General features: G+C 38.8%; 1 protein-coding gene across 1 annotated transcript; it reads right to left on the bottom strand.

The window, feature by feature from the left end:
• Positions 1–2,768: 2,768 nt before the first annotated feature.
• On the bottom strand, positions 2,769–9,678 carry LOC107299905 (double-strand break repair protein MRE11). Its single transcript, XM_015829248.1, has 8 exons — positions 9,590–9,678; positions 8,844–8,906; positions 8,349–8,556; positions 7,307–7,387; positions 6,612–6,670; positions 5,329–5,390; positions 4,951–5,029; positions 2,769–3,180 (listed from the first exon to the last, which is right to left on the bottom strand). The coding sequence occupies exons 3-8, from the start codon at positions 8,503–8,505 to the stop codon at positions 3,142–3,144; spliced, it is 477 nt and encodes a 158-aa protein (XP_015684734.1). The 5' UTR covers positions 8,506–8,556; positions 8,844–8,906; positions 9,590–9,678; the 3' UTR covers positions 2,769–3,141.
• Between the last annotated feature and the right edge of the window lie 3,945 nt (positions 9,679–13,623).

The following is a 13,623-nucleotide window of genomic DNA, read 5'->3' as shown; positions in this document are numbered from 1 at the left end:
AGAATCTTAATTTGGCCGATTTCAATAATTTTGTATTAGCACCCGCAGCATGCCACCTCTCGGGGTTCCAAACCCCATCCTCAAGGTGGGCCCTTGTGATCTTAATGGGCCAGGCCTGCGCGAGGGGTGAATCGCGCAGGGCCAATAGGACCGTCCTCGGATAAATTGCTCAAATCATAAGTCCGGCAGTGGAAGATCATCTTCATGGATGATTCTTAACTTTCCATTGATGTCATGATAAAATCTCCTATAATATACTGTAAATCTTATAAATCTTCCTTGTTGTATTGAGAAATGGACAAAAAAATTCTCCAAGTTTACATGCAGAACGGATCAACAGGTATCAGAAATGTTAAGTTTGGGGCACACCAGTTACTACGTTTCCCTGAAAGTAAGGTCTACCCCGAAAATAAGACCTAGCTTCACGTTTGGGGGTGGGCCTAATATAAGCCCTACCCCAAAAATGAACCCTAGTTTTGGGGTGAGGCACACACTTAAAAATCAAGCTAGGGTGGGGTGTGCGGATCTGCCCCACAAGCTCCGCACCCACTTACCTGGCAACCAGGCCTCCTCGCAGGCCCACTTCTGCGGCCTCTTCTGCAGCCAGGCCTGCATTTCTCAGTCACAGGCCTTTCCGGAAGGCCACTGCAGCAGAGAACTGAGCTATGGATTCAATCCATAGCTCGTTTCTGCAAGACCTCTGCAGCCGAGGACTGAGCTATGGATTCAATCCATAGCTCAGTACTCGGCTGCAGAGACCTTCTGGAAAGGCCTGACCGAGAAATGCAAGCCATAATGCAGCTGCAGAATGAAGCTGCTCCTTTGGCCCCAGAAGCAGGCAGGCTGGCCGGGGCTGTCGGTGCCGGAGGTGAGTATAAAAGACACCCCCCGAAAATAAGACTTGTGCCTCTTTTGGAGGCAAAAAAAAGACCCAGTCTTATTTTCGGGGAGACACGGTTCACATATTGCCCAAATGTGTATGTAGCTTTGGATTGTTTTCCTTAATATAAATGAACAAGAAGAAAGTTTTTCATTCATTTATTTGAGTTCTCTTTATCTAGTTTTAGGACTTGTCTGGAGAACATATGTTTTATTTATGCAGAAATACTGAAAACTCAAAAAGGTTCACAAACTTTTAAGTACTACTTTACATATCTTGCTTCTGCATCTCTAGAGCAACTTCAGAGTAGAAACATTTAGAAAAAAATATGTAGTCTTTTAAAATTGATACAGTACTGTAGATGTACTTTACATAAAACTAATATCACCGAATTAAATTCTCAAGAGTTAAGGGCAGCAAGAGAAAAAAACAGTTTAGGAAACGCAGGGAAATTTTAGATCAGAACATTAAAATTAGCCTACAGGGAAATGTGGGATGGGAAATCAGAAAAGGTACCACAAAGCAATTTATTTATGAGGCGCCCTTGGTGTTCTCTGAGCTTAAATGTTTTTTTACAGACTTTTCATTACCAAACTAGGTAATAAAATGTTTGGTAATAAAACGTCTGCAAGAAAAAAAGCAAACTCAGAAAGCACCAGGGACCCCTCATTTCAACCCTGAGCCACAAATATTTTCCTCTATCAATCTATGACCGCACTCTCACTATTCTTTTTTCTTAATACAACATAAATGACCTCTATTGGTTCGTCCAGTAAATACAGTACAAATCAACATTTCTAAATATTTAAAAGAAATAAGAACAAACATGTCAGAAACCTTTATTCCATATCACACATTTCACATCCCTTATACAATTTTCCGGGGTTTATAGAATAAATTTAAAATATAGTAATCAACAGTGGACTTTCCATGGTAAAATATATTGCATTGCACAGTATTTCCAAGGCCAACATGGTTTTAAAGCTTCATCCCATACTAAAACCCTAAACTAAAATTCAGTACTGAGGTTACCTTAAAGGACATATTTTCCAACTGATTTTTGTTTTTTGAAATCACTGAGATAAGCAGATGCAAGTTGGGCAAAGTTAAACTGAGGAAAAAACATTTATCTCTGCTTGAAAGTTTCTCACAATTTTTACTTTCTGAGCATATCAAATGAAATTATTGCCAAGTTTACTACTCTGGGCCCTGAATCATACCAGCTCAGTTTCAACTTATTAAACTATAACTAGCTCCCTTTGAAAACCCCAGAAATGATTATATGCACCCCATTATGAGTTACTTTAAAACATATATGTATGTATGTATGTATGTATGTATGTATGTATGTATGTATGTATGTATGTATATGTATATGTTTTAAAGTAACTCTTCATAATGAGGTGCATATAATCATTTCTGAGATTTTCAGAGGAAGCTATATATATATATATGAAATCCTCCTCACTATAGATTATTGTCAAAAAGATTCATGTTTTATATCTAAGCATCCAGAAGACCTCTCTCTTTTTTTTAAAAAAAAAACTGTAAGGCATCCATGTCAATCAATCAAGCTGCATATAATTCCATCGAATCACTGATTTCCATAATCAGTTTTGATTCTGGGTATTGCCTCTTTTATGAAAGTTGGAAACTTGTAAAACACGGAATGCAGGAATGGAGTTCGTTCTCTCACCCAACCAATTCTAATTTATTCCTTTGTAAAATGAAAAAAAAAATCACGGGAGATAAAAGAGCCCTCTGAAAGAAATGCTGTGACCCATTTCCTTTGCCTTTAAGTTTGGATACAGAAACTGCTACCTCCATTCAGGTCTGATGTTGCTCTGAGTAGGGAAGTGACTGGAGTTTGGTGACTCCTTTTTCGGAGAAATGAGGGACCGTTTTTCCTGAATTCTCTTTTCTCCCACACAGCTCCAGAATTTTCCTAACTTCACACTCCTGGACAGATTGTAAGAGTCACAAGGTAAGAAGACCTCAGTGAAAACTGCCACCCCTAAGGGGGAATATTCCTTTTTACACATTTCCCCTCAAGTGAACTCTGAATCCTACCATTTAGCAGGATATTTGTGCACGTCTGATGGCATTGCAGATTCAGAATAAGTCTTCTTCGAGGAAGCCATCAGTTTCTAGACAATACAGTAAAATTATGGAGAACAAGGTGCCAACATCTCAGGTCTCCTTTGCAGAATTTGGAGAAGTCATTTTTGCACTTTCCTTCCATGCTTTGGATACGGAGGTTATCATCTTTTTTTTCTCGAAGTGGAAACAAATAATTCATCCTGTAAATTAATGACAGGTATTTCATTGAGATGTTATATGGTTAAGGAGAATAATCCCCTTTGGATAGGTCAGCTTTATCGGTGTATGACAATTCATAGTGGGATCCAGATATTTTTTTAAAAAAATGTTTTGAATTTGGATTCTTCACTGATTTTGTTCCCAATCTTATCTTCTTCTCTCCCTATGGAATACAACACTAGCAATAGCACTTAGACTTATATACCGCTTCATAGTGCTTTAAAGCCCTCTCTAAGCAGTTTACAGTGCCAGCATATTGCCCCCAACAATCTGAGTCCTCATTTTACCGACCTTGGAAGCATGGAAGGCTGAGTCAACCTGGAGCCTCATCAGGATCGAACTCCAGGCTGTGGGCAGAGTTAGACTGCAATACTGCATTCTAATTGCTGGGCCACCACTATCCCACTATTCCTGGCAACAATAGCCAACATTCAAAGTTTCCTCCTGCTTTTAGAGATTGCTAACTTTCTAATTTTCTGGCAAAATAAATCACCTATTATGATTCTCTTCTCCCCCTTCAATTATGTCCAATTCTATCTAACAAATTGCCTGGACAATCCCTGCAGTTTTCTTGATGGGTTCTTCAGAAGTGGTTTGCCAATGCCTCCTTCCTAGGGCTGAGAGAAAGTCACCAGCATAAGGTCATCCAGCTAGCAGGCTGGCTAGGGAATTCTGGGAGTTGAAGTCCAGACATCTTAAAATCGCTAAGGTTGAGAAACACTGATTTAGGTATAGGTAGAGAGGTAATGATAGGATAGATAGATAGATAGATAGATAGATAGATAGATAGATAGATAGATAGATAGATAGATAGATAGATAGATAGATAGATAGATAGATAGATAGATAGATAGATAGATAGATAGATAGATAGATAGATAGATAGATAGATCCATCTATCCATCTTTTCTCTCGATATAAAATCTATCTATCTATCTATCTATCTATCTATCTATCTATCTATCTATCTATCATCTATCTATCTATCTATCTATCTATCTATCTATCTATCTATCTATCTATCTATCTATCTATCTATCTATCTATCTATCTATCTATCTATCTATCAAGATAGCAGTGACCTATCTGATGCCCAGCAGTGTGAGAGGCATTGAATTTACAATAGGCAAACCCTTTTACAGGACAGAACATTTAAGATCTCAATGAAATAACTGAATTCAGTGCTGATAACAAAGCTCATACATTACTACCAACATATGAATCAGTGTCATATGGAGAGAGAGAGAGAAAGAGAGAGAGAGAGAGAGATGATAGATAGATAGATAGATAGATAGACAGACAGACAAACAAACCTTTATTGTCATTTTTTACTGTGAGCACAATGGCACACATTAAAAATGAAATTTAATTGCTTGCTCTCAAAGTGTACACACACAACACACATTTAAACATACTATATACAACATATGCAAATAAATATGTAAATAACTGACTGCTTCTCTGTATATATAGTTATCTGTGGCTCTTCCTGCTTCAAAGAATCTGTGCCTTAATGAACGGAGTAAAACAACACGATAAGGTTGGAAATACTAAGAGACAAAAAAGAATCTACACAACTCTAAGGTTTAATGAGGCTGATGATGAGGTTAGCCCTATCTTTTATTACAGAGTTTCTTGTTAGGATCCTTGTTAGGAGTAAGGAATTGTGAATAGATGTAAAAACCACTAAATATCGCTCAAACATTTTGCATATGGATTGAAGGAAGTACGATGGAAAAAAGATTTTATACCTCATCTGATTCAAAGGAAACACCTTTTGACATTTGGCTCTGAGAATTCCTCTGGCTTTGCGTTGAGGTGGTTGGTAATCTAAGTATTATAAGAAGAAGACAATTATCAATGAAATCATGATACCAGAATTCAATTATAAACTATTCAAGTTTCTAATTTGTTTCTAGCAGTTTTCAAATGTTGGCTCTTATCTCTAAACTCTAAATAACAAACTCTAGATCAAACATGTCAAACTCGCAACATCACGTGATGTCGCGCAACGTATCGGGATGGTTTTGCCATTGCCGGCAATGGGGTGGGCACAGCTTCTGCGTGATGCATCCAGCCCGCGGGCCGGCAGTTTGACACCCCTGCTCTAGGTCAACGGTTCTACCAACCTTTGATTTGTAGAGGAAGTGGTAAAAGACACCTCCATATCAGAATCATCGTCTTCAATCACCTGCAAGAGACAGAGCAAAGGCCCAGAAAGCTGCACTTTTAATACAGCTTAATACACTTTCAATACAAGTTGAGCTAGTTTCCAACATACAACCACAATGGAGTTCAAAATTTCTATTGCTAAGTGAGACATTAGTTAAGTGAGTTTTGCCTCTTTTACAACTTTTCTTCCATAGTTAAATGCACTGCAGTTATTAAATTAGTAGCACGGTTGTTATTGAACCTGGACTCCCCATTGACTTTGCTTGACAGAAGGTCGCAAAAGGGGATCACGTGATCACGGGACACTGCAATTGCCATAAATATGAATCAGTTGCTAGGCGTCCCAATTTTGATCATGGGACCATGAAGATGCTGCAATGGTCGTGTGAAAAACGGTCGTAATCGCCTTTTTCAGTGCTGTTGTAACTTCAAACAGTCACCAAAGGAATTGTTGTAAGTTGAGGACTATCTGTATATGCACAAGAAAACATCCCTTGTGTTCTTTTTTATTGGTGACTGATTCTGTCCCTATTTTCTTTTACCGGTTTATGTTATGTTTGTAGTTGAGTTGGGAAAGTGGCACCTGACTTTTTTTTGGGGGGGGGGAACCCCTCTGCTGGGGTACTGGACTCAAAGCTCTGACCAGTTGATTTCCCATAAGCCTTTGAAAATTTGACTCTCCCATTCACCCCTCTGACCTCAGCACTGGGTCAGGAAATTGGATGAGCCTCTCCTATAATAGCTTTCTTGTACTTTTCATTCTATTTTACGCTTTTACTCCTATTTGTGATTTGGACAGCCGTGTAAATTACTTAAATAAACAAAATGATGCCATGTTTTGAACACATTGGCCCTCTCTTGTATCCCAAACCTGGTTACTCAATCCAAAAATCAACCACGTGAGCCTTACCCTTTTCCGTAATAAAACACTTGCCCGCTTTGCAAATGAAGGATGCTCCTTCAGTAGAGTCACTTAAAGACACCCCAAAAGCCTCAACATTCCCAGGCCCTTCCAGGGAAAGAGGCAACTAAGCAGATGGCCCAAACAAACGCCACACCTCAAGGCTTCGCAGAAGATTGTCCCTATCTGCTACATAGCAAATCAGCTTTCCTCAACGGATGTCCTTCACAAGCACTGGGAAGACAATTTGTAATATTCCCCAACCCGCCTGGAAAAAGCTGCATTGCACTCCCAGAAAAAGGGGAAATTGCTGGATTTTATCATGAAATAACTACCAACCTCTGAGTAATTCCTGACAGGCGTGTTTCGGGAGGGCTGCTGTCTGGACGACTTAAATGCTAGAAAACATCAGAGTACGAATGTATAGCAATGATGGTAAATTTATGACACTTTGAAATAAACTACTGTTGGCACATAGCACGAGAGAATTAAAAAAAATTCTGCAAGACCTACGTTATGACAGACGTTTATATCCATTTTAAAGATGTACATAAATGACAACGGTTGGTTTGCTTACTGTGCTTAGCTGTGTTTCATTTAAGAACAATTTACTGAATATATCAAAATCTTTTGGGTTGACATAGCAAACCCTGACTGCTCTTTAGAAGGCCAGATCCTGAAGTTGAAACTCAAGTACTTTGGCCACCTAATGAGAAGGAAGGACTCACTGGAGAAGGGCCTAATGCTGGGAAAGATTGAAGGCAATAGAAGGGGACGACAGAGAATGAGGGGGCTGGATGGAGTCACTGAAGCTGTAGGCATGAACCTAAATGGACTCCAGAAGATGGTAGAGGACAGGAAGGCCTGGAGGAACGTTGTCCATGGGGTCGCGATGGGTCAGACACGACTTTGCAACTAACAACAAGCAAACCAAACAAATTTAATGTCTGTCTACTGTGTTATGTGAACTACAGTGTTGTATGAACCAAGGAAGTCACTCGCCAAATACAGTAAAAGCTCATCAGATAACCTACCATCCAAAATCGACATATTTTTCGTAGGAGTGAGAGGCTTATACGTTCTGCTGCTGCCTGTCTGGTCACGGGCAGCACTTCCTGTAAACAATACAATAGAGAGTCAGATGTTTACATTTTCTCACTTCTTTTTACCAAAGACTTACTAAGTCTTTAGGATGGTGCCCCCAAACTGGCTTATGCAGACTGCAATGTCCTTTAAGGAACTAACACAGGACTGGCAACATGGCGTCTGCAGACATTTAGCACAATGTATCTGGTTAGACCAGGGGTAGGCAACCTTGGCTCTTTTATGACTCTTGGACTTCAACTCCCAGAATTCCTGAGCCAACATGGCCCAGCTTGGAAACCTCTCCCTTTCCCCTCAGCATGGCTGGCTCAGGAATTCTGGAGTTGAAGTCCACGAGTCATAAAAGAGCCAAGGTTGCCTAACCCTGGGTTAGACAATATTACAGATAGTTCTTGACTCACAACAGCTCATTTAGTGACCGTTCGAACTTACGACGACACTGAATAAAGCGATTTTTCACACTTATAATTGTTGCAGCACTCCCTTGGTCACGTGATCAAAATTCAGACACTTGGCAACTGACTCCTATTTATGATGGTTGCAGTGTCTCGGGGTTTTGTGCACACCTTTTGCAACCTTCTGACAAGCAAAGTCAATGGGAAGTCAGATTCACTTAACAATCGTATTACTAATTCCACCACTGCAGTCATTCACTTAACACTGCAATGATTAAATTAGTAACACGGTCGTTACTATCAGAAGGTTACAAAAAGTGATCACATGACCCCAGGACACTGCAACCGTCACAAATATGAACCAGCTGCAAAGTATTGGAATTTTGATCACATGACCATGGGGGTGCTACAACAGTCGTAAGTGTGCAAAACACTCATAAGTCACTCTTTTCAGTGGTGTGGTAACTTCAAATGGTCACTAAATGAACTGTTGTAAAGTTGAGGAGTACCTGTAAGCCAACAATCAACCACAGCAGCTTTATAGAAACTGCAACAAGATGGAAAAAAAACTAGCCACCTCTTCCTCGCCGAGATGACCCCCTGGCTGAGACATTCTGTCCTCTGCCTCTCGCCCGACCTCTCTGTCTACCCCGGCTGGGAGCTAAAGAGTCGTCCGATTCATCATTGAATCTTTGGTTAGAGGTGGCCACATCCATGAGGTCGTCATCACTCATCACCGAAGCACGATTGGTCTCTTGAGATCTGGCTTTGGCCCTGTTGATAGCCTGGGAGAAAGAGAGGGAAGCAGGGAAAGAAAAGAATTCCACTCAGATATGAAAGCATTTCTCCATGCATGGAGTGGAAATTATCAAAGGGGTGGAAAAAATGTTTACTGCTGAATCAATGAGTGGTCTTAAAACTGAAAGGGGGAAAACAGGAGAGCAAAACAGCAGGTAAAGTTGGATTTGAAACAAAAGGAATTGTGTGGTCTACATTTCTTTAGAGAGAGAAGTGAAGCACACCGTGAGGTAAATATGAGTCTCGCCTGATTCATTCTTGGATTTCGGCCTACCTCACGGACTTCTTCGTCCTCTTCCACCGTGTTCTTTTTTCTCGATTCTCTGAAGCGCTGAACCTGCATTGAAATGGAAGAGTCACCGAATATATTCAGATGAAATAAGAATCCATGCTTAATGCAAATTTGTTTCCTTCCTGAAGGGGGGAAAAAGGCTAGCTGAAATTCAAGTACAACTAATCCTCAACTTACAACCATTAGTTTAGTGACTGTTCAAAGTTACAACACTGAAAAAAGTGACTTATGACTGTTTTTCACACATACAACTATTGCAGCATCTCCATGGTCTTGTGATCCCAGACACTTGGCAACTGGCATATATTTATGACGGTTGCAATGTCCCGGGATCATGGGATCACTTTTTGTGATCTTCTCACCAGCAAGGTCAATGGGGAAGCCAGATTCACTTGACAACTGTGTCACCAACTTAACAACTGCAGTGGTTCCCTTAACAACTTTGGCAAGAAAGCTCGTAAGATGGGGAAAAATTCACTTAACAACCTATTTGCTTAGCAATGGAAATTTTGGACTCAAAATTGTGGTCATAAATCGAGGACTACCTGGATATTCTGGTACATTAAACAAGAATTTGACCATCTGAAGGTAGCCAAAAAATTACTCAAGGGAAGCATCTGTTCAAATCATTCTCCTAGCCGTGATGTGACATTTGTAATAGTAATACAGATATTTGTAATATTCAATTATTGAATGTGTTCAGGAAGAATAAATCATGCCATACAAACCTCTTCGTCAATTTTGGCTTCTTCTGCATCTATACGCCGCTCCTTCAGAAATCTCTGGGTCTTTTCTAACTGGAACTTCACTAGTTCTTCAATAGTGTCCTTCTCCTCCTTGTCCACAAATTCTTGCACGGCTTCCCCCATGCCTCTCTCAGTCAGAAGAGAAAGCTGCACTTTCTTGGACACATAAACGAAGAGTCAGTTTGATTTCAACTTATATGCTAACCCAGTGGTTCTCAACCTGTGGGTCGGGACCCCATTTGGGGTCGATCGACCATTTCGTGGGGGTCGCCAAGCAAGGCTGTCCGCCATTTTTTTTGTCTGCCATTTTTTCCCCCTTTTCCGGCGGGTGCCTTACCTCCCTTGGGCTGGGCCAGCTGGTGGTCGGCCTGCTCCGTCTCTGCCGCTTGCCAGCTACGTCTCGGCCGGCGCAGGGGGCGGAACCACGCATGCGCGGCGCTCCCGGGCAGGGAAAGTCCTCGACTTACGACCGGTTGGGTAGTCCTTGACTTACAACCGGTTTAGTCCTCGACTTACGACCGGTTTAGTCCTCGACTTACAACCGGTTTAGTCCTTGACTTACGACCGGTTGGGGTCGCGGCATTAAAAAGGTTGAGAACCACTGTGCTAACCAGATTTGTTGAATTATGTTTGTTGAATTGAAGAAAGCATTGGATAAACTGGAATGATGGAATGGTTTGTTGGGAGAAATTTTAATTCAGTAATAAATTTATCCCTGCACTACCTTTGAAACTCCCTTTAATCATCTACCTGACCTACAGGTAACCAACATTGTTAAGTGAGTACTGACCCATTTTACTGACTTTCTTGCTAAAGTTGTTAAGTGAATAACTGCATCTGTTAGGTTAGTACCATGGTTGTTAAGTGAATCTGGCTCCCCCCCTTTGATTTTGCTTGTCCGAAAGTCGCAAAAGGGGATCACATGACTCTGGGATGCAGCAACCATCATTAAATATGAGTCAGTTGCTAAACATCTGAATTTTGATCACGTGACCCTGAATTTTGATCACGTGACTTATGCAACCGTCATAAGTGCGAAGAACGATCATAAATCACTTTTTTCAGTACCATTGTAACTTGGAACGGTCACTAAACAAACTGTTGTAACTTGAGGAATACCTGCAGTTTTAGCTAAGATTTAGTTATTTATTAGTAATAATAATTAATATGAATAAATGATAAAAACTATTTAATTAGTTTTAACTTTTTCTGCAGCTTAGCCATAAAAGCTTAACTTGTAACCTGGCTACAAAAAGTTACAGGTTTTGTTCTAACATAACTTTCACATCCAGATTGTTTATCTCAGCGCAATATCAAAACCACAAATTGCCCAAAGTTTAAATGGAAAATTCCAATAATGGAACTCCAATCATTCAATTAAAATCTGGTCTCATGACTATTTTTAAACCTAGTCATAAATACTAGAAAAATATGTCTACCTTCTCTGCTGTTTGGAAATATTGCTTTACTAAATCCTCCACCCGCAGTGTTGTTCCCTCAGCTGTAGGCTTGTGGACCAGTTTTCTGAAGTTAACTTCATCTTCTAAAAAAAAAAAAAAAAAAGATACATTTTAATCCTTTTAAGGAAATGCTTACTATTCCAAATAATAGTTTTTAAAAAAAAAAAATTACATACACACACACATATCTGGTAGGCATAAAGAAAATATGTAATGTTTTATTTTAAAAGTTTAGTGAATTGTAACAAAAGGTTTTTGAACAAGTATAGATTTTTCATGAAAAACAGAAGTCCTATATTTTAAAAATACAGATGGAAAGATAAAATAAATATACATTTTCAACAGTGAAACACCACCATTAAAATAACACAGGTTCCTACTGCAGATTTTCTTTTGTATTTTGTTCAGTTTTTAGTCTTATTGAATACCTGAGTTTACTTGATTGGTTAATTATTAAGAAACCTAAGTCTCAGAACGAAGTTAACTATTTGGTCAAAAATATTCATTTGTCTTAACTTTAACCCAAGATGCAAAGATAATTGTTCAAAATAACAAAGACTGAATTTTAAAACGCCCTACTAAAAACACAGAAGATTCTAGAACAGCATTTAATATAGCTTGAGATCATGTTTTTACTTATACACCTATCACCGTAATAATCATTCTGTGGACCAATTTCATTTCAGGAATGCTTTTGCAATCCATTTCCTCTTCAGCAAACCTCACTAGTGTTCATTAAACCTTGAATACAGAATGTTTGTCAGCTATTAATAATCTCCTTTTTTAAAAGCTGGGACATATTTCTCAATATCATCTTATTTCAGAAGCACAGGTGCTTTGAACAAGATGACATAGCAAGGCTGAAACCATCAGTGAAACAAAGACTAGCAATCTGCTAGTGCTAAAAAAAACACCCCATCGTTTCATCTTGCATGAACAGAAAAAGAATGCCTTGGATGTAATTATTCTTCCTAGTACCTTATGAAAAGGAATACAATCCATGGGCTAGAATCAGCTGTAATGAAAATGTACTGTAATTACGTATGTAAACACACATTTCAAAGGAATGTTAAATACCAGGCAATGAATTAAACATTAGGTGAGATGGACAAGGCTTCTGGGCCTTACCAGGTGATTTTAGGCAAAGATAAAGAGTTTATTACAAATGATTATTACAATTTATAGAAATCAAATAGGTTGGCGTATTGTGAAAAAGAAAATTATCAGAACAAACCAACGGTTTTCAGGAAGAAACACATTTAATTGCTTGGAAGTGGGAGATTTAAGAAGGACCAACATAAATATATAAAAATAATAGATGTTTGTCATAGATGTTGTTCTGTTTAAGCCCTGATGATGTCAGCAGATAATAGATGTTGTTCTGTTTAAGCCCTGATGATGTCAGCAGAACACTGACGAAAGCTTGGCGTTGGTATAGTGACATTAAACTCTTACAATTTGATGATTTTACCCTGGTGTTCTTTTATTTATTTATTTTGGCAAAAATAATAGATGTATAAAAATACCTGATAGCATGAAAACGACAGAAATAATGTAGTGGGGGAAGACAAATTGGTCCAGGAATAAAACCATGGAGAACAAGTGATGGACCTCAAACTTAAATTTTGAGAATATAAAAAGATGAAAGGACTAGAAGACCTCCTCATTTCTGAGATCCAAAGCCGTGAAAATCTATGGATCAGTAAGTGGAGAGTTACTGATCCTATAAATGAGTTTCTTATTCTCTACATTTTGAGCGTGTCTTCAACATGGTTAGCATGAATAGGAAACATTACATCTTTCTGCGTGTTCAGCTTATGTGCAAGATGTTTTTTATTAAATAAGTTTAATTTGATTCTGTATTCAGATCATATAGCAAGTGAGACATACTGAGTTAGCCAATGCTTGTGCTAAACAAACAGAATTATATTCTTAGATTGTAAGGACTTAAGATCCATAGTAATCCCTTTGAATTCTATAGAATTACAAAATCCCTTGACTGTAATGAGATTCTGATTTGAAAATTTTGCATAGAAGATGCAAAGGAGGAGGAGATGAAAGACATTTTTGTGGTTCAAGTGATTCTGAATGGAATCAATTTGCATGTGAATTATTATTTTTTAATTGGAAGCTCTATATTAATGTTTCAAATAAATGAATAAAACCAATGCTAAGCAGATGGCCAGGTTTGAAATAATAATTGGGAGCAAAGTATCTTGTTTTCAATATATTTATAAATTAAAATCATGGTGCATTTAGAGGACTACGCTACATGAAAAAATTGTCTTTTTAATGGGTTTGGTCAAAAAATTTTGAAGTTGCATTACAACTGTTTCATAGGTTATTGTTTTATTTATTTATTAATAATAATAATAGTAAAGTTGGAAGGGACCTTGAAGGTCATCTAGTCCAACCCCCTGCTCAGGCAGGAAACCCTATACCATTTCGGACAAATGGCTGTCCAGTCTCTTCTTAAAAACTTCCAGTGTTGGAGCATTCACCGCTTCTGGAGGCAGGTTGTTCCACTGGTTAATTGTTCTCACTGTCAGGAAGTTT

Source organism: Protobothrops mucrosquamatus, unplaced genomic scaffold, assembly GCF_001527695.2.
Source record: "Protobothrops mucrosquamatus isolate PMUCROS unplaced genomic scaffold, P.Mucros_1.0 scaffold5693, whole genome shotgun sequence".
NCBI lineage: Eukaryota > Metazoa > Chordata > Lepidosauria > Squamata > Viperidae > Protobothrops > Protobothrops mucrosquamatus.
This window is presented reverse-complemented; position numbering and strand designations above follow the sequence as displayed.

Excerpts from the sequence above, each read along its gene's own strand:
- LOC107299905 (XM_015829248.1), bottom strand. The coding sequence starts at position 8,505 with ATGAGTGATGACGACCTCATGGATGTGGCCACCTCTAACCAAAGATTC. Across the intron at positions 5,391-6,611 it reads CTGTCAGGAATTACTCAGAG|GTGATTGAAGACGATGATTC; the intron begins GTTGGTAGTTAT and ends TGTCTCTTGCAG. Across the intron at positions 5,030-5,328 it reads ACTTCCTCTACAAATCAAAG|ATTACCAACCACCTCAACGC; the intron begins GTTGGTAGAACC and ends TATAATACTTAG.